Source organism: Akanthomyces muscarius, chromosome 5 (genome assembly GCF_028009165.1).
Source record: "Akanthomyces muscarius strain Ve6 chromosome 5, whole genome shotgun sequence".
In the NCBI taxonomy this organism is placed as follows: Eukaryota; Fungi; Ascomycota; class Sordariomycetes; order Hypocreales; family Cordycipitaceae; genus Akanthomyces; species Akanthomyces muscarius.
This window is the reverse complement of record NC_079245.1, coordinates 2,121,281-2,138,329: the sequence shown is the minus strand read 5'-3', so window position 1 is coordinate 2,138,329 and position 17,049 is coordinate 2,121,281. Positions and strand designations below refer to the sequence as shown.

The 17,049-nt window shown below is 56.6% G+C and overlaps 9 protein-coding genes across 10 annotated transcripts; 6 read left to right on the top strand and 3 right to left on the bottom strand.

Moving 5' to 3' along the window:
* Window positions 1–217: 217 nt before the first annotated feature.
* LMH87_009994 (uncharacterized protein) lies at window positions 218–1,545 on the top strand (the record flags this gene model as incomplete). Its single annotated transcript, XM_056197084.1, has 4 exons — window positions 218–246; window positions 343–577; window positions 637–1,087; window positions 1,142–1,545. 4 exons carry the CDS (start codon window positions 218–220, stop codon window positions 1,543–1,545), a joined length of 1,119 nt encoding a protein of 372 aa, XP_056054168.1.
* A 257-nt stretch (window positions 1,546–1,802) lies between these two features.
* LMH87_009993 (uncharacterized protein) lies at window positions 1,803–2,865 on the bottom strand (the record flags this gene model as incomplete). Its single annotated transcript, XM_056197083.1, has 2 exons — window positions 1,803–2,060; window positions 2,128–2,865. 2 exons carry the CDS (start codon window positions 2,863–2,865, stop codon window positions 1,803–1,805), a joined length of 996 nt encoding a protein of 331 aa, XP_056054167.1.
* Window positions 2,866–3,537: 672 nt separating this feature from the next.
* LMH87_009992 (uncharacterized protein) lies at window positions 3,538–4,647 on the bottom strand (the record flags this gene model as incomplete). Its single annotated transcript, XM_056197081.1, has 6 exons — window positions 3,538–3,547; window positions 3,611–3,615; window positions 3,809–4,087; window positions 4,445–4,475; window positions 4,532–4,540; window positions 4,625–4,647. 6 exons carry the CDS (start codon window positions 4,645–4,647, stop codon window positions 3,538–3,540), a joined length of 357 nt encoding a protein of 118 aa, XP_056054166.1.
* A 680-nt stretch (window positions 4,648–5,327) lies between these two features.
* Window positions 5,328–7,545, top strand: LMH87_009991 (uncharacterized protein; the record flags this gene model as incomplete). The annotated part of the gene is made up of 3 exons (XM_056197080.1): window positions 5,328–6,059; window positions 6,107–7,203; window positions 7,278–7,545. 3 exons carry the CDS (start codon window positions 5,328–5,330, stop codon window positions 7,543–7,545), a joined length of 2,097 nt encoding a protein of 698 aa, XP_056054165.1.
* A 2,115-nt stretch (window positions 7,546–9,660) lies between these two features.
* Window positions 9,661–10,317, top strand: LMH87_009990 (uncharacterized protein; the record flags this gene model as incomplete). Its single annotated transcript, XM_056197079.1, has 1 exon — window positions 9,661–10,317. The coding sequence occupies one exon, from the start codon at window positions 9,661–9,663 to the stop codon at window positions 10,315–10,317; it is 657 nt and encodes a 218-aa protein (XP_056054164.1).
* An 856-nt stretch (window positions 10,318–11,173) lies between these two features.
* On the top strand, window positions 11,174–12,450 carry LMH87_009989 (uncharacterized protein; the record flags this gene model as incomplete). Its single annotated transcript, XM_056197078.1, has 2 exons — window positions 11,174–11,333; window positions 11,390–12,450. The coding sequence occupies 2 exons, from the start codon at window positions 11,174–11,176 to the stop codon at window positions 12,448–12,450; spliced, it is 1,221 nt and encodes a 406-aa protein (XP_056054163.1).
* A 185-nt stretch (window positions 12,451–12,635) lies between these two features.
* Window positions 12,636–13,748, top strand: LMH87_009988 (uncharacterized protein; the record flags this gene model as incomplete). Its single annotated transcript, XM_056197077.1, has 1 exon — window positions 12,636–13,748. The coding sequence occupies one exon, from the start codon at window positions 12,636–12,638 to the stop codon at window positions 13,746–13,748; it is 1,113 nt and encodes a 370-aa protein (XP_056054162.1).
* A 674-nt stretch (window positions 13,749–14,422) lies between these two features.
* Window positions 14,423–15,064, top strand: LMH87_009987 (uncharacterized protein; the record flags this gene model as incomplete). Of its 2 annotated transcripts, none has more annotated exons than XM_056197076.1 (1): window positions 14,423–15,064. In XM_056197076.1, one exon carries the CDS (start codon window positions 14,423–14,425, stop codon window positions 15,062–15,064), a length of 642 nt encoding a protein of 213 aa, XP_056054161.1. The 2 variants fall into 2 exon arrangements, with proteins under 2 accessions (XP_056054161.1, XP_056054160.1); XM_056197075.1 differs by having other exon boundaries at window positions 14,786–15,064.
* A 351-nt stretch (window positions 15,065–15,415) lies between these two features.
* Window positions 15,416–16,947, bottom strand: LMH87_009986 (uncharacterized protein; the record flags this gene model as incomplete). The annotated part of the gene is made up of 3 exons (XM_056197074.1): window positions 15,416–16,420; window positions 16,509–16,650; window positions 16,733–16,947. The coding sequence occupies 3 exons, from the start codon at window positions 16,945–16,947 to the stop codon at window positions 15,416–15,418; spliced, it is 1,362 nt and encodes a 453-aa protein (XP_056054159.1).
* Between the last annotated feature and the right edge of the window lie 102 nt (window positions 16,948–17,049).

Genomic DNA, 17,049 nt, shown 5'->3' with positions numbered 1-17,049 from the left:
AAACGGCCCCTGTAGCTGAGCGATCAACCCCTGTGGCCACTTTATCGTTGCCCCTCCAAATGTCCAAATGCCAGTCAATCCAGTCTGCCGTTCAAGCTGCCCCTCGCCACCCCACCTTCCACTTCAGCAGGCTCGTGTCGCTCGTCTCTGGGTTTTATTCCTTTCATTCTGCACCACCCATTCTTTGTTCAGCGTTCTCGTCTACAATTCAGAAACAATGCCTGTTGGAACTGTTCTCGTCACCGGGTAAGCTTTCGCTGCCAACCTCCCTACCCTAGGGGGCCGCATATCCCTGCCTGGCGCACAAACACCGCAGTGTGGCGGGGCTAACCATCGTCACAGTGGCACCGGCTACATTGGCTCCTTCACCACCTTGACACTTCTCGAAAACGGTTACGATGTCGTCATTGTTGACAACCTCTACAACTCCTTCGAAAATGTCATCGACCGCATTGAGAAGCTCTGCGGACGTCGTCCAGCCTTCCACAATGTCGACCTGACCGACGAGAAGGCTCTTGATGCCGTCTTTGACAAGCACCCCGAGATTGACTCCGTGATTCACTTTGCTGCCCTCAAGGTATGCTAAAGAATGCAGAGACGAACACGTCGCTTCCAGTGGCTGACTTTCCCTCACAGGCCGTTGGCGAATCTGCCGAGATCCCTCTCGAGTACTACCGCGTCAACGTCGGCGGCAGCATTAGCCTCATGCGCTCCATGACCCGCCACAACGTCTCTAGTATCGTCTTCTCCTCTTCCGCCACCGTCTACGGTGATGCCACCCGATTCCCCAACATGATTCCTATCCCAGAGCACTGCCCGATTGGCGCCACAAACACCTACGGCCGCACCAAGTCGATGATTGAGGATGTCATTACCGACCACGTCAACGCCGAGCGCAACAGGCTGAAGAAGGAGGGCAAGCCATTTGAGCAATGGAACGGCGCTCTTCTGCGATACTTCAACCCCTGCGGCTCTCATCCTAGTGGTATCATGGGCGAAGACCCTCAGGGTGTTCCCTACAACTTGCTGCCTCTGCTTGGTCAGGTTGCGACTGGCAAGCGCGAGAAGCTCCTCGTCTTTGGCGATGGTACGTAAATACACCCACATAAGTAAACAACTCAACGCTCACAGTTTTCTCAAGACTACTCTTCTCGCGACGGCACTGCCATCCGCGATTACATCCACGTCATCGATCTCGCCAAGGGACATCTCGCTGCCCTTCAGTACCTTCGTGACAACAAGCCTGGCGTCAAGGCCTGGAACCTTGGTTCTGGACGTGGTAGCACTGTCTTTGAGATGATCAAGGCCTTCAGCTCCGTTGTCGGCCGCGATCTTCCCTACGAAGTTGTTGCCCGCCGCCAAGGCGACGTGCTCGACCTTACCGCCAACCCCACCCTCGCCAACCAGGAACTCAAGTGGAAGACCGAGATGCCCATGGAGAAGGCGTGCGAAGATTTGTGGCGCTGGGTCAGCAACAACCCCCAGGGCTACCGCCAGGAGCCTCCGGCGGAGCTGATGAACGCCATTCAGACACCCAAAGCTTAAGCCTCTGCAAAGAATTTTACGGAATGAAGATGACTCAAAAGGACAGAAATGTTATACAGGCGAGATAGATTTTGAACAAGATAAACTCTCGGCTAATGACAGCCACGAAAGGGCTTTTTAGCTGGTATTAGGAAAGCCAGCACTAGCTAAGTAAACTAATGATAGACAAAAGTCGAAGCTCAGGCCTGGTGACTCAACACTGTGCATTGCAATCTCGTATCTTACAGTTTCAGTTTGATACTGCGACGGTCAATTACTCAATTAATTTTGATGAGAAGCTTTCCAACCGTCTTTCGGCTCTCAATGTCAGTGTGCGCCTTGGCGACGTCCTTGAGGTCGTAGGTGGCGTGGTGGAGCACTTTGAGCTTGCCGGAGCGAACAAAGTCAAACACCTCGCCGGCGTACTTGTCCAACGCCTCGCGTTTCTGGAGGTAGCCAAAGAGGATGGGACGTGAGAGTCTGATGTTCTTGGGTCCGAGAGTTGATCGAATATCAAAAGGCTCGACGTTGCCCGACTAGTAGCTTCCGTGTTAGTCTACTATATTTGCACGGCTGGAAGCTGCTTCCAGAATTGAGACTTACAGCATTGCCCAGCATGACCAAGCTGCCGCCCACGGCAATCAATTCCAGGTCCTGCTTGAACGTGGCCTTGCCGACGCCGTCGTAGATGCTGTCGACGCCGTGCCCGCCCGTAATCTCCTTGGCCTTGCTCACCCAGTCGTCGTTGGAGTTGATGACGTGGTCGGCGCCGAGGCCCTCCACAATCTTGAGCTTCTCCTCGGAGCTGGCGGTGGCGATGACCTTGGCGCCGACAATCTTGAGGAGCTGCACGAGCAGCGACCCGACGCCGCCGGCGGCCGCGTGCACGAAAGCCCACTCGCCGGCCTGCGTGAGCGCCGCGCGGCGGATAAAGGTCCACGCCGTGAGGCCCTGGAGGTAGACGGCGACGGCGTCCTCGGCGGCCACGCCCGCGGGGAGGGCGACGGCCGACGCGGCCTTGACGGTCGAGTACTCGGCGTAGGTGCCGGTGCCGCTCATGAAGACGACGGTGCTGCCGAGGGCGTGTTGGGGCTGCGCGGAGGCACCCACGGCGACGACCTCGCCGGCGCCGTCCTGGCCGAGGATGCGCGGGAACGAGGGCGACGGGTACTGCCCGGAGCGGAAGTAGGTGTCAATGTAGTTTACGCCCGCGAGGCGGTTGCGCACGAGGATCTCGTCGGCGGCGGGCTGCGGCACCGGCACGTCCTTGAGCTCGAGAACCTCGGGGCCGCCGTTCTTGGCAATGGCAACGGCCTTCATGGTGGTGGGGATGGGAGCCATGTTGGGGGAGGTGCGAAGGCTGTCTGAGTTGCAAGAGCGTGATGAGCAGAAGGAGGAGGTTTGGGAGAATGGGAGTGAAGAAAGAGAAAAAAGACAAGTGCGAGGCCGGAGAGGTGGTGGTACTGCTGCTTGGTAATTATGGCGAGCTGGTGGTGATGGTGGGGTAATTATGAACGAAGCTCCAGATTTGGGGTGCGGGGGAGCATGTCGACACTTGGGCGCGCCGACACGGAATTGGCGCAGCATGTAGTGATAACGTGTAGTAGAAATCCCGCAGAAAACAGGGAAACAGGACTGGGTGGTTCTTGTCTGAACCCAAGAGTTCGATACTGCTGTGTGAGTTGCGAGAATTGCAATCGGTTTTCGGAGTTTGTATTAGTTCGTGGCCCGCCTCCAACTGCCGCGTCTTGGCCGTATTTATAAGCAGATAACTACGCGGGATACGAGAGCCATGCCACACAACAACCCGATATTGTGCTCTCAATCACAATTGGCATTTTGCAAAGAGCTCTTCAATGACCTACAGCAGCCATAAATTTGAATTGGTGAAGGGATACCGCTGTAGCGATGATGAGTCTCAAGTCGCTGTGCATGCATTGTGCTTATGCTTTACACCAAAGTGGAAGAACACAAATAAAACACCTGTAAATGTAAGAGCGCAATATACATCGTTCAATAATACCTCAGAGAATAATGAGTCAAGTGAGAGCACATCACATGTCCGGGCAAGCCTTTCCAAACTCACCTTGGCTACCGCGCGAGGGTTGGGATCGCGGATACAGCGGGCCGTGGTCAAGTCTCAACGAACATTTTCAGCGCGGTTTCAATGACTTCACTGGGGCATTCATCCGGAACAAAGTGCGAACTTCCCACAGTATGGCCCGTGACCTTGATGCTCGGATCCGTCACGTCCTGCCAGTCCTTGACGGTCCGTCGTGCTTACCACCGCGCCGTCCGCTGCCCAGAGCACCCGCAGCGGGCGCGTAATCAGACGACTCGCCTCCCTGTCGGCCTTTTGCTCCGCCGTGTCGAACTCGTAGGCGGCGCGACAGTCGTCGCACATGGCGCGCGACGTCTCGGGATCCGCCAGGCCCGCCGCGTGAACATCCAGACACCGACTGTCGAAACGGTCCTCCAGCGACCCCTCGCTGCGTGCACCCAGCCACTTGTCCAGGAACATACGCGGCTGGGTCGCCATCAGCGACTCGGGAAAGGGCGGCGCCTGGGTGAGACAGAATCAGTGGTGAAAAGCCTCGGCAATGCTCGCATGCAAGTCTTCGTAGACCCGTAGCGTCGGGGAGACATCCAGGAAAATGGCGACCGCGATGTAGTCGGCGTGGTCGACGAGCAGCTTGTGGCGGGCGCCGCGATCGTGCCCGATGACGTAAAAAAGCGTCTGCGGTCCCCGACGATATCATGTGCCATGGCGCTCTTGGCGTAGCTGGCGACACCCGCAGGCTTGGAAGACTGCCATGGCCGCGAGTATCGGCCGCCACACTGGTGAAGCGCGCAGCGGGCGCCGGGGCGATGTGGTGCCACATGTGGTGCGTTTGAAGGGAAGCCGTAGATGAGGATATACATGCCAGCCGCGCCAATGCCTGGAGCAGTAACTACATCACGATTAACACAAGACCCCGGGCACCGAATGCGACGTTGCTGCACCTGCCTTGGTATCCTCAGTGGAGGTTCAGAGAAAGCAGCCCAGCGTTAACGCTGGACGAGCAAAGAGACATCGTTATTGGTGCAAATTGCTGCTGACAGTCGCTTGGTGAGTTTCACCATGGCAGGGCGAGCTAGAGTGTCGCGAGGTGGCCTCGGCGCGTGCGGCTTCGTTGACGAAGCTTTGGAGAAGATTGGCGAATATTCATCTGGTGTTTTTTAGACCGCGACCTCCGTCCAACTGAGTAGCCGATTGTAGCCTCGTGGTACTTTGCCCCAACCCGCTACCAACTATACAAGATAGGAAGGAAGGCAAGGGTGGCTTTGCGTCAAATTATCAGGGTCCGCCGATATGATATGTCGCGTGTGGTACCCGACCAGGGACAGCCTCGTGGTTACCTGTCAAACGATGCAGTTAGTGGCTGTAGCTAAACGACCTGGCCTGCAATTCGTCAGATTCGTCTCCTGGGATTTCGCAGCGATTTCTTTCTTTAAGAAGATTGAAGTCGATTATTTCGATATGGAAGTTGTTTTTTCAGCTTAGCGGCCGCCTTGGGATTAAAAACAATGAAAACAGTGCCACGAAAGGCTCGAGGCTGTGCATTGTTGTACATAATAGTAACTACTGGTGCCCCGCGATCCATGAGGCTTCACCCCACCTCAATCTGCCCCGCACATCAAAAGGCCAGCAGTCAGCAGCATTACGCCAGCTGCAACATATAAAGAGCCGGCGTCCGTCTGCTCTTGCACAGCCCTCATCGCGCTCAGAGCAATTCAACCGAAAACCCTCAGGATCCAAAATCATGGCCGCTGTGACGCAGAACACGCCGCCGCAGGCGCCTCCGCTGTTCAACCACACCCCCGAGTCCATCGCCAGCGTCGCCGAGGACCTCGCCGTACGTGCCAAGGCCATCATTGACAAGGTCGTGGCAAGCACCACCGTCGAGAACGCCACATTTGAGAATACGTTCAAGCCTCTTCTCCTGCAGGACAACATCACCGACCCCATTGGCGGCGTCATCTGCTTCTACCACTATGTCAGCACAGACGCCGCCCTCCGAGAGGCCTCTGTCAAGGCCGAGGAGAAGCTGTCCGAGCTTGGTGTCGAGCTTCGCATGCGCGAGGACATCTTTCAGCGCGTCAATACTGTGTACCAGAACCGCGAGACTGCTGGTCTGGACCCCGAGGCTCTGCACATTGTGGAGACTGAGCATAAGCGGTACAGCAACAATGGTCTTTTGCTCCCAGCCGGCGCCGCGCGCGACCGCTTCAAGGAAATCCAACTGGAACTCAACCGGACGACGATTGAGGCCAGGAACAACGCCAATAGCGAGATGGGCGGTATTTTCTTTACCCCTGAAGAGCTCGCGGGCGTTCCTGAGACAGCTGTCAACGTCTCTGAGCTTGAAAAGGGCACTGGTGAGAATGAAGGCAAGTTCAAGGTTGGTTTCAAGCCCGACATTAGCATTCCGCTGATGGAGCATGCCACCCGGCCGGAAACCCGCCGCGATTACCTCATTGCCAAGGAAAACAAGGTATGAGCCATACACTTTTGGTCCAACACGTGCTAACAGTGGTACAGCTTAACATCAACACCCCTCTCTTCAAAAAGATCCTTCTTCTACGAGACGAGGCTGCGAGACTTATTGGATACAAGGATCACGCTGCGCTCAAAATCTCCGAGAAAATGGCAAAGACACCGGAAACTGTCAACACGTTCCTAGCAGATATGCGAGTTCGTGCCGGCGCTGGGGTGAAGAATGACATTGCTCAACTCCTCAAACACAAGAAGGCTGAGCACGAAGCACGTGGCCTTGAATTTGACGGTGAGCTGTACCTTTGGGACGTCAATTACTACGAGCGCATCCAAAAAGAAAAGGAATACAGTGTGGACGAGCAGGCCATCTCGGAATACTTTGCGTTGTGGCCCACCTTTAACGGCATGCTCAGCATTTTCCAGAAGCTCTTTGGCCTACGCTTCGAGGAGCTCGACGAGGCTGCCCGCACCAAGCTGAGCGCGACCGGCAACGCCAAAGATCTTACATGGCACGAGGACGTCAACCTGTATGCCGTCTACGACGCCGACTCGACGTTTATGGGCTACCTGTACCTGGACATGCACCCACGAGACCACAAGTACAGTCACTACGCCAACTTTGGCATTGGCCCCGGCTCGACGGACAACAGCGACGGGCGCCACCAGCCCTTCACGACGCTCGTGTGCAACTTTCCCAAGCCGACCAAAGAGAAGCCCGCGCTGCTGCAGCACAGCGACGTGGTGACGCTGTTCCACGAGCTGGGCCATGGCATCCACAACCTCGTCTCCAAGACCAACTATACCTGGACGCACGGCACACACGTCTCGCGCGACTTTGTCGAGGCCCCGTCGCAGATGCTGGAGCACTGGTGCTGGGTGCCGCACGTCCTGAAGGAGCTGTCCTCACACTGGGAAACCAAGAAACCCATCTCGGACGACCTCATTGCCAACCTCATCAAGACCAAGAACGTCAACGGCTCCATATTCAACCTGCGGCAGCTCGTCTACAGCACGTTTGACATGGTCATTCACGGGCCCGAGTCCCGCGAGGCCCTTGAGGCCATGGATATCCCCAAGGTGTGGAACGAGCGTCGCGCGGAGGTGTCGGGTATCAAAGGCCCCGAGTCGACTGGATACGGCCCGTGAGTACTTCCAGTGTTTCCCACACTTCCATTCCTTTCACCTCTTCTTTGCAAATACTAATCAAGACATTCAGGCACTGGGGCGAGGGCTTCAACAACGTGGGCCACTACATTGGTGCATACGACGCCGGGTACTATGGCTACATGTACTCCGAGGTCTTCTCGGCCGACATGTACTATACCTCCTTCAAGGCCGACCCTCTCAACTCGGAGCAAGGCCGCCGCTACCGCCACATTATTCTGGAGCGGGGCGGCAGCAGGCCTGAGATGGACCTGCTCAAGGAGTTCCTGGGCCGTGAGCCCAACTCGGATGCCTTTTTCAAGGACTTGGGTCTGGCATGAACTGACTTGTAGACGGGAGGTGGGCGTCGATAGATGGGTACGTGCCTAGGAGTAGGCTTCAAAATAGGGTTGTTGTTGTTGTTCTGACGTTTGGCGGACGACATGTCGGTTGTGAGCCACCCAGCGCACGCCAGTTGTTTGTTCAGCCGCTCGATGGAGACGCCCACTGTGATACATGAGTGCTTCAAAATTGAATAGAGCAAATGCACAAGTTTTTGAAATTGTCTGGCCCCCTCTCGCAATCTTACACGCCACTACTCTCAGGCTACCAGATTCGGTAACCGCCGGACCTCTGCCGTCCTCTCAGTGAGCCACACGGCCGCCACAATGCCCGCTCGTCTATAAAGCCATACCAAGCCCATTCCAGCTATAGTGGAAGAGGCCTTGCAACGGTGCTTCTTCCCCGTTTACAGCCAAAGACAGGCCAGTCTAGCGCGCGCACTGTGACGAGAGGCGCAGGACCACCCCACTGTATAGGCTTGGGGGCCCCAGCTAGCGCGGTGCTTCCTCAATCCAGCCCGTTGCTGGTGCCGATTTCAATGAGACATTGCTAACAAGCTACTTGGTAACCAAGTTGATCCTCGGTCAACTATGATATGAGGTCCCGAAAACCAAGAGCTCAGCCTGGAAATAACCAAAGGCGCCGAGTGCAGAGTAATTTGGTCTCCTTTGAAGCCTCGAAGCCGAGCCCTAGATGATTCATATGACTGATTTGTTCCATCCGTCAGCCAAGCCAAGCCTGGCACTATGTCCTGGGCACTATGTACATACAGCGGCCGTTTCTTCATTTTCTTTTGCGATATGAATAGATGCTGGTCACATATTCAACGCACGGCTTCACCCGTCAAATGATCAGAGTTATACAGAGTTTCTGTTCCTTTCGATGCCATATCTGGCCCATGAATGGCAGAGTTGGATAGAGACGCGCCAAGACTGCGGTCCTTGGGCTGTGCTGACTGCTTTGCTGACCGCACCGAGTAACATATGTAGAAGGCCAAAAGCGCCACACAAGCCAGGCACCCTGACCACTATTGTGGAAGCAAGCAGCAGCCCAGACTGCATTTCTTGGTATTTACGTAAATATTGAATACGGCGTGCGGCGCGAGCGGGACCCGCGACATTGGCAAGATCCGGCCTATTGCCCGAAAGCGCATCGTCCGGACCACGTTTCTGCCCTCAAGACGTTGTGAACAATCACGCCTCCGGCAGCGCCAAGTTCAGCTCTTCGACGCGGCGCCCCCGACGAGGCACAACTCCGATATTTCTATTCCTCGTTTTGAGAAGTACCTCGTCATGGCGGCGGCTCCTCATGGTTTCATCCGTCTCATTCAATTGCATTAACTTCGTCCTGCTGCGTACCAGCTGATCAGTCTAGACTAGGGCATGGTTCCCTGTGGGGGAAACCCCAATTCTCGGAAAAGAGCCCTTGGTTCCTCCTCCCGGCCTTGCACTAATGCCGCCCTATTCCTTTCAGCTGTCTAAAATCGGTCCGCGCCTGGGATGTTTTTCTCCGTGCGACAAGACTATCCGGCAAGAAGTCTCCGAGCCGATGTTTTGTGGAGTGGAATACCACAGCCCTGTCCCTTGACCTAGACTGCTGCATGCCAAGCTTCGCTCAACGGGTGTGAAAGCGGCATGGTTGATGGAGCTCTGCATCTTGGCCCGTTGGCCGAGAGTCGGCGATGGCCTGTTGCATTGCTAGGTCTTACATATTTGCATGGGCTGTGCTGGCGTAGATTAACTGAACTGAAGTCACAGCGCAATCAACTGCCGATGTGGGAATCTAGAAGAGCCCATGGCCAACAGTATCGCCTCGCCGCCATTCATCTGCCTCGCTGTAGCTGGATAGTTACACAGCACAGGATGCGACGCCTCCAAACTGAAGCATAGAGTAGAGAGCAAGAAAAATGACTCAAGTCTTGACATTTCTAATTGAACATTTTTTCTATAAAGCCTCAATACTCCCCTCGTCCCTTGACCAGAAACTTCCCAGCCCAGGCACATCTTTGCAACAGAGTCAGCTCGAAACTCCAACCGCAAGCTTTCAACCTTGATCTCTTATTCCCTTTTACTTTCTACTCTTTGAGTACAAAAAAGTAAAAACCCAAATTCGTTATGGTTGCTATCGAGCTTCTTCTCGTGGCCCTGGCTGCCTGCGCCAAAGCCACCCCCGTGGCTTCCGCTCCCGCTCCCGACTCGACCCAGTGGACTGGCCTCGACATTGCCCACGACTCCATCAACTGGGACGGCATCGACGCCAACGCCTTTGCCGACCCCGCCAACTGGAGGCAGGACAGCAGCAACGAGACGGCCGTCACCGAGGACGTCTCCCCCGCCCCCGAGAGCGACGTCTCCATCCTCTCCGGGCCCTGCTCGCAGGGCACCTGCCCCGACTACAAGGCCGCCTTTGACCTCGTCTACACCTTCACCGCCGTGCCCGAGCCCCCGGACGCCAACTGCCCCGGCTGCCCGCCGCTGACCATCTTCTCGTCCAACTCGGACATTCGCGTCAACGACTGCAAGAAGTGCCTGCGCCACAAGGTCGGCAGCAGCCTCGGCGGCTCGGTGCCGGGTGGTTGCTACAACTTCAAGACCTGCGGCCGGAGCCAGACCATCTGCGTCGACCCGGGCAAGCGCCGCGCGCACCGCATCTGGAAGGACAAAGGCCACAAGACGTGCTACAAGATGAAGGTTGAGGGCCTGGGAGGCTGCGGCTTTGTCAAGTCCCGCATCATCCTCCGACCGACTGGTACGACTGCTTGCAACTGGTAGATGTTTTCAGCTGTCGGCTATTCCGGACTGGCAAGAGAGACTGTTGTGGCACTCAGTTGGGAAGCTTGGACATCTTGGGAAATCAAAGGGTCCTGCCTGTTTGTCTCTGCGCAAGTTACTCAAGTAGACTCCAAGACTAGGACAGTCTATGGGGAACCTCGACAATTTAAACCGGAGAACTAGCGAAAAGTTTTACTTAGATTCCACATTGTGCAGTTCTTTCTTACAAGCTCATACTTGCCTCTGTGACTAAAAGCCGGCGTTGTGCCTGATCAAGTCGCTCGAGCTAGCTGGCGCCGAGCCCCAGCACAATGCTGCTTACATCCACGCTGCTTTGGCTAGTTGCCCATTGGATAGCTACACCAGGCAAAGTATGTTCCGAGATGTACAAGTAGATGAAAAGTAACAATACTGGAGACTACGCACCTCTTCGTTGGCATTTCACGCCATAATCCCCAGCATTCACCAAAATAGGCAAGGCTGCTGTCCTGTTGGGCTCTGCGCGAGAGCCACATGGCACCACAATTCCCCGAACCCTCAACAAAAGTCGACTTATAATTTGGACGCATTTCACGTGCGTTGGGAATTGAACTGCTGTTGAAACCTCGGTATTAGCTGATATGAGGCACGTTGCCCCTACAGTACGTCCATTGCGTGTTTGCAGATGCGCAAATCGGACCACAATTGATCATGTATACGCCTATATATAACAAGGCCGCTTGCCGTAGACGTTTCTTCCAAAGAAGGAACAACCCAAAACACTCATATGTTTATTTGATTAAATTGTACAGCTATGGGGAGTAAAGAAAAGGTGACTGTGGCGCGGCGCGTTCACATCGCCGATCAACCAATAACTATGTCTAATTGGCATCAACACATTGACTGGCTCAACGTCACATTCATAATTTTCGTCCCATTGATTGGCCTTGCTTCGGCTTACATGTACCCTGCGCACTTGTACACAATCATCTTTGCCGTCGTCTATTATTTCAACGCCGGCCTTGGTATCACTGCAGGTATGCTTGCCCATGATTCTCCAACCCGCGCCCATGTACACCAACACTGTGCGCAGGCTACCACCGCCTCTGGGCACACTCATCATACAAAGCGACCCTCCCGCTTAAGATATACCTCGCCGCTTGCGGCCTCGGTGCCGCGCAAGGGTCTATTCGCTGGTGGTCCCGGGGTCACCGTGCGCACCACCGATACACCGACACCGACAAGGATCCCTACTCGGTCAAGAAGGGCTTCTGGTACTCCCACCTCGGCTGGATGGTGATGAAGCAGAACCCGAAGCGCATCGGCCGCTCCGACATCACCGACCTCAACGAGGATGCCGTCGTCGTCTGGCAGCACCGGCACTATATACCCGGCGTGCTGCTCATGGCGCTCGTCCTGCCGACCGTCGTCTGCGGCCTCGGCTGGGGCGACTGGCGCGGGGGCTTCATCTACGCCGGCGTCCTGCGCGCCAGCTTCATCCAGCAGGCCACGTTTTGCGTCAACTCGCTCGCGCACTGGCTGGGCGAGCAGCCCTTTGACGACCGCAACTCGCCGCGCGACCACGTCGTGACGGCGCTGGTGACGCTCGGCGAGGGCTACCACAACTTCCACCACGAGTTCCCGTCCGACTACCGCAACGCGATCCAGTGGTGGCAGTACGACCCGACAAAGTGGGCGATCTGGACGTGGAAGCAGCTCGGCCTCGCGTCGGAGCTGAAGCAGTTTCGGCACAACGAGATTGAAAAGGGCCGCGTGCAGCAGCTGCAGAAGAAGCTGGACGAGAAGCGCGCCGCGCTGGACTGGGGCGTCCCCATTGCCGACCTGCCGGTCATTTCGTGGGACGACTTTGTAGAGCAGGCCCGGGATCAGGGCCGGGCGCTGACGGCGATCAGCGGCGTGGTGCATGATGTTGCTGGTTTTATCGGCGAGCATCCTGGTGGCAAGGCGCTCATTTCCTCGTTTGTGGGCAAAGACGCGACGGCGGTGTTTAACGGAGGTGTGTACGAGCATTCGAATGCGGCGCATAATTTATTGTCGACGATGCGAGTCGGTGTCATTCGTGGTGGCGGCGAGGTGGAAATTTGGAAGACTGGTGCTGAAGAAAAGGCCAAATTGGGAGCAGCAACTTCATAGTACAATGTATGAACGACCAAGAATGTGCAGCAAATTCATATATTCTAATGGAATTGCCATTTGATCAAATCCATAGGTTCTAGACGGTTGCATGGAGTCAACCTACATCGCGTGCCGGGCGCTACCACGCGGCCATGAGCCTCGATTCCCCACGGCAAAGTTTCATCCAGCATCAAGTGCCTAAAATGGCATCCGTGGACCTCGGAAAATCCCCCATCGAGGTTCGCCACATGATATGGCTTTCCAGCATCACCGATGACGAGCCCGAAGTGTGCCTCCTCTGGCCCGTCGTGCTACACGAGCGTCACGGTCTAGACGCGCTCAAGTTCACCCAGCCATTGCTCGTCGACACGGGCTTCCCCGTCGCGATGCACGTGTGCCGCGAGTCGCGCGCCGTGCTTCGAAACGAAAAGCTCAGCGGGCTCCGTTTTCGCCCATCGTCCGCCGCCGGATGCCCCGTGCCGTACCGCGAGTTCCAGCCGGCCCTGGACACGCTGTACTGGGGCGGCGAGAACCTGGATGCCATGGCGCCCACCATCAATGACATGATCATCACGGCCAGAGAGACGCCCGTCTTGGAGCTGGTAGAGTCGCTCGCCATCGAGCTGCCGTGGGGCATGCATCCGCCAGACGCTCTCGGCTACTACCGCCCTCTGTTCTTTCCAGCGCTGCACACCTTGTCGCTCGTGCTGCCCGACTCGACGAGCAGCATGACGAGCCGCCTTCGCCGGGGCTTCCGCCAGCCGGCACGCCGCTGCAGGCTGCGGCGAATCTCGGCAGAGGAGGGCGCCAGGATTAAGGTGTGCGCTGATGTGCTCATGGGCAACGAGACGGACGAGTCGGCCGAAGTACCGCTCGTGCCAGAGGGGCTGAGCATGGCCCTCAGTTGTCTAAAGATTGAAGAAGAGTTAATCGGCGAGGTCTTGTGCATCGAGCTCAACCTTGCCGGTGGCGATGATACAGATACAACCGTCTACGCTAGGGAACCGGAGGTGATTGCGCAGACATTTATCGAGTACCAGAAGGACGGGTCGTGGAAGGAGATATGCGCCGAGCGCACGTTTGTCGAGTTTGGTGAGATGGTGCGCTCTGGTGCATACGTACCTCTTGCTGAGCGACCGGATCCGAGAGAGGTGCGCGTGAATGACATTGACGGAGCTTTCGACGTCGTTTACGATGCTGGAGACGCCACGGCCGATTCCGCCGATTTCGTAGTGGGCTTTTCTCCGTCGGACTATTTCCTCGACGGAGGATATCGAGCTGATGGAAGCCCTGGCGGAGGAGGAACTGCCGAATGATTCCCGGTTTGATTTCAAGTGATACAAGCACGTCGAGGCGAGACAGAGACATGTCACACGATCCCATCCATTTCGGGTGGACAACACTATTTTGCTGTCAAAATATTGCAGCGGGAAAAGTTGTATTCAGCGGGAGTATCAAGAGTTACAATCTGCAAGTCTCATGTACTCTGCAGCCACTGCATGCTTGCAAATAAAACGAAATACCTAGTTCAAGCAACATTGGGTGTTTCCATGTTCGTTATTCTGGACAATGACTCCGTCGTGATTCATGTGAGACGGGCATTGAACCACACTTGAGCTCTTAGATTCAACCAAAACCCTGTAAGCTAAGCAATGACAAGAAAGCATTTTATTCCATCCTTCAAAACTATCTTTCGTCCTTTGCTGCCTCTTTCTACAAGATCCACCCACAGTTGCCACCAATTACGGGCGTTGATAACGACGGGATTCGTAGAGGTTCTAGCTACCCGGTATTATGTGGAGATGGCTTCAATGACGAGCATCACTACTCTCAGGCTCCCTTGATAGGCACCCTTTTTTCATCGTCCTCTTACTCGCACTCTCACTCCTCACGCACACACTCACTCAAGAAAAAAAATCCTCCCTCTTTCAATCGCCTCCCCAAGCCACCCTCATCCGCACATTTTATCCGCACCACATCCCCGCCCAGCATGCGCAAGCTCTCCCGCAGCGGCACGGCCGCGTCCACCACATCCTCCAACGGCGAATCCCCCACCACCAGCGTCGTGCCGGCCTCCCTCGCCGACCCGAGCCTGCCGCTGCCGCGCCTCATCGTCTTTGACCTCGACTACACGCTCTGGCCCTTTTGGGTCGACACGCACGTCACCCCGCCGCTCAAGGCCAACGGCGCGCACACCGCCGCCGCCGACCGCCACGGCGAGGACTTTGCCTTTTACGCCGACGTGCCCTCGATCCTGCAGCTGCTGCCGCGCGCCGCATCGCCGGAGAACCCCATCAAGCTCGGCGTGGCGTCGCGCACGCCGACGCCGGGCATCGCCCGCGACCTGCTCAAGATGCTGCACCTGCCGGGGCCCAAGGGGAAAAAGGCAGGGGACGCGTTTGACGCGGGCATGGAGATTTACCCGGGGAGCAAGATGAAGCACTTTGAGGTGCTTCACAAGCGCACGGGGATCGCGTACGAGGACATGCTGTTCTTTGACGACGAGAGCCGGAACATGGAGACGGAGAAGCTGGGCGTCACGATGAGGCTGATACGGGATGGCGTGACGTGGGGGGAGGTTGAAAAGGGCGTGGAGGAGTGGCGAAAGAGAAGGGGTTACAAGAAGAATTGAAACGATGCTAAATTATAAAGCATAAACATATATGGAGTATCCAATGAATAAGTCAAGTACATGCACCGGGACAGACCGCAGAGGAATGCGAAAGGAGTAATGCAAATCTATATGCAGTATAAATGCGAGACTAGGCCCGAGGACCGTTGTGGTGGTATATAAAGAAGAAAAAGGTTGTATATAGTTAAACGCCATGACCTAGCGTAGATGCCCGTCTGCTGCTGTTCAAATAGCAGCATATGCAAAAATGGCCTCATTTCAACGCGTGCATGACTTCATCATCATTCTCATCCTCGTCTATCCAAAAGAAAACATCCAAGTTGCGTACTTTGTCCAAAAGCCGACCCTCGACTAAACAGCAGCCTGGGCCACCGCAGAGGGGGCCTCGGCGGCCACCTTTTTCTCGTCAATGGCCAGCTTCTCCATGGCGTCGGCGTTGTTGTCGACCTGGGTGTCGACCTGGGTATCAGCGGTGCGGAAGGACTCGGGCGATTTTTGCTCCGGGTTGGGCGCCGCCGCCTCCTTCTCAGCCGGCGCAGCAGCAGCAGCGGCCGTGTCGACTCCGTTGGTCGTCGCCGGAGCCTCCCCATCGACGGGCGGCGACCAGGTGCGCGGCATGGTGCAGACGCGCTCCCGTCGGGGCTTGCCGTCCTTGTAGCCCAACGCAATGCACTGCAGGCGGTCAGACTGACCATCAACGTCCTCCCAGACCAGTGGCCCCGAGGGAAACGACGTGTAGCCATTGTCCCACTCGACGACGCCGTCCCAGGCCGGGTCCGGGATGCCGAGCTGGCCAAACTTGTAGTCGAGCTCGCCGCCGTACTTTTTAGGAATATTGCGCCTGTCGATAAAGGTCTCGAGCGTCGGCAGCACGTCGTGCGGGGCGAGGATGAAGATCTTGGACACGGTGATGGGGTCGAACCAGCGCTTGATCCAGCCCCAGACGGTGCTGAAGAAAAAGGGCGCGCCAATGATGAAAATGCGGTCGAGCGTCTCGGGGTAGTGCGCGGTGGCGAGCGTCGAGGCGGCCTGCATGTGCGCCTTGAGGTTCCAGAACTGCTTGAGGCCGACGCCCGAGACGTCGACAATGTTGGTGCTCAGGGTGATGGGGATGTCGGGGCTCTCGCGGTCGGTGAGCTGCGTGGAAAAGGGCTGGCTGAAGCGGGTGAGGTTCTCGTAGAGCGCAAAGAGGCGCATCAGGCCGGGCGTCGTCTTGCCGTCCGACTTGGCCTTGGAGAAGCCCGACTTGGCGCCGTTCTTCTCGTAGTTGGCGACCGTCTTGTTGTCGAGGGTGCGAATCTCATAGACGTAGAGCGGGATGCCGCGGCGATCTCGTCGGCCCGTCCATTGGGGGTACTGGAGGCGTGCGTCAGTGCTGTGCTACGGCTGCAGATGGCAGTTTCCGGACTATCCGGTCTTGCTTTGAGGGTGGTGGGAGACTCACGAGGCGGCGAGATTCTTCGTAGGCGTCGAGGTCAATGGTCTCGTAGAGGACGTCGAGCTCGTTGGCGGCGCGCCAGTCCTCGGTCTCCTTGAACTGCGTGAATGCGTCCTCTACGATCCAGCGTCGGGCACGGAGGAAGCGACTGAATTTTGGACGGCGTTAGCTTGGGTTGCTGTACATCCGTAGCACGGCCCTGTTTGGGCTTATAATTTTGTCCCACGTACAGCAGTGTCTGGTCGTTGTGCGACGGCGGTGGCCCGCGCTTCCAGACTCCTCGCTTCTCGAGAAGAGCCTTGAATTTGAGCAGAGCGTCTTCCTGCTGGTCGCTCAGCGCGTTGAGGTGGCCGTGGGGGTAGTTGAAGGCGCTGGCCACGGAGGCGGACGACTTGACGCGGGAGACGGGCGGTGCGTCGAGGCTCTGGCGGCCATCGGAAGCCATGGCGGAGAGGGAGGCGGTGCGAGTGACACGCAGAGAGGGAGAGGTGCTGGGTGGGATTCGGGAGCAAAAGAATAACGTTGTAGATTTTCCAGCAGCTCTCGA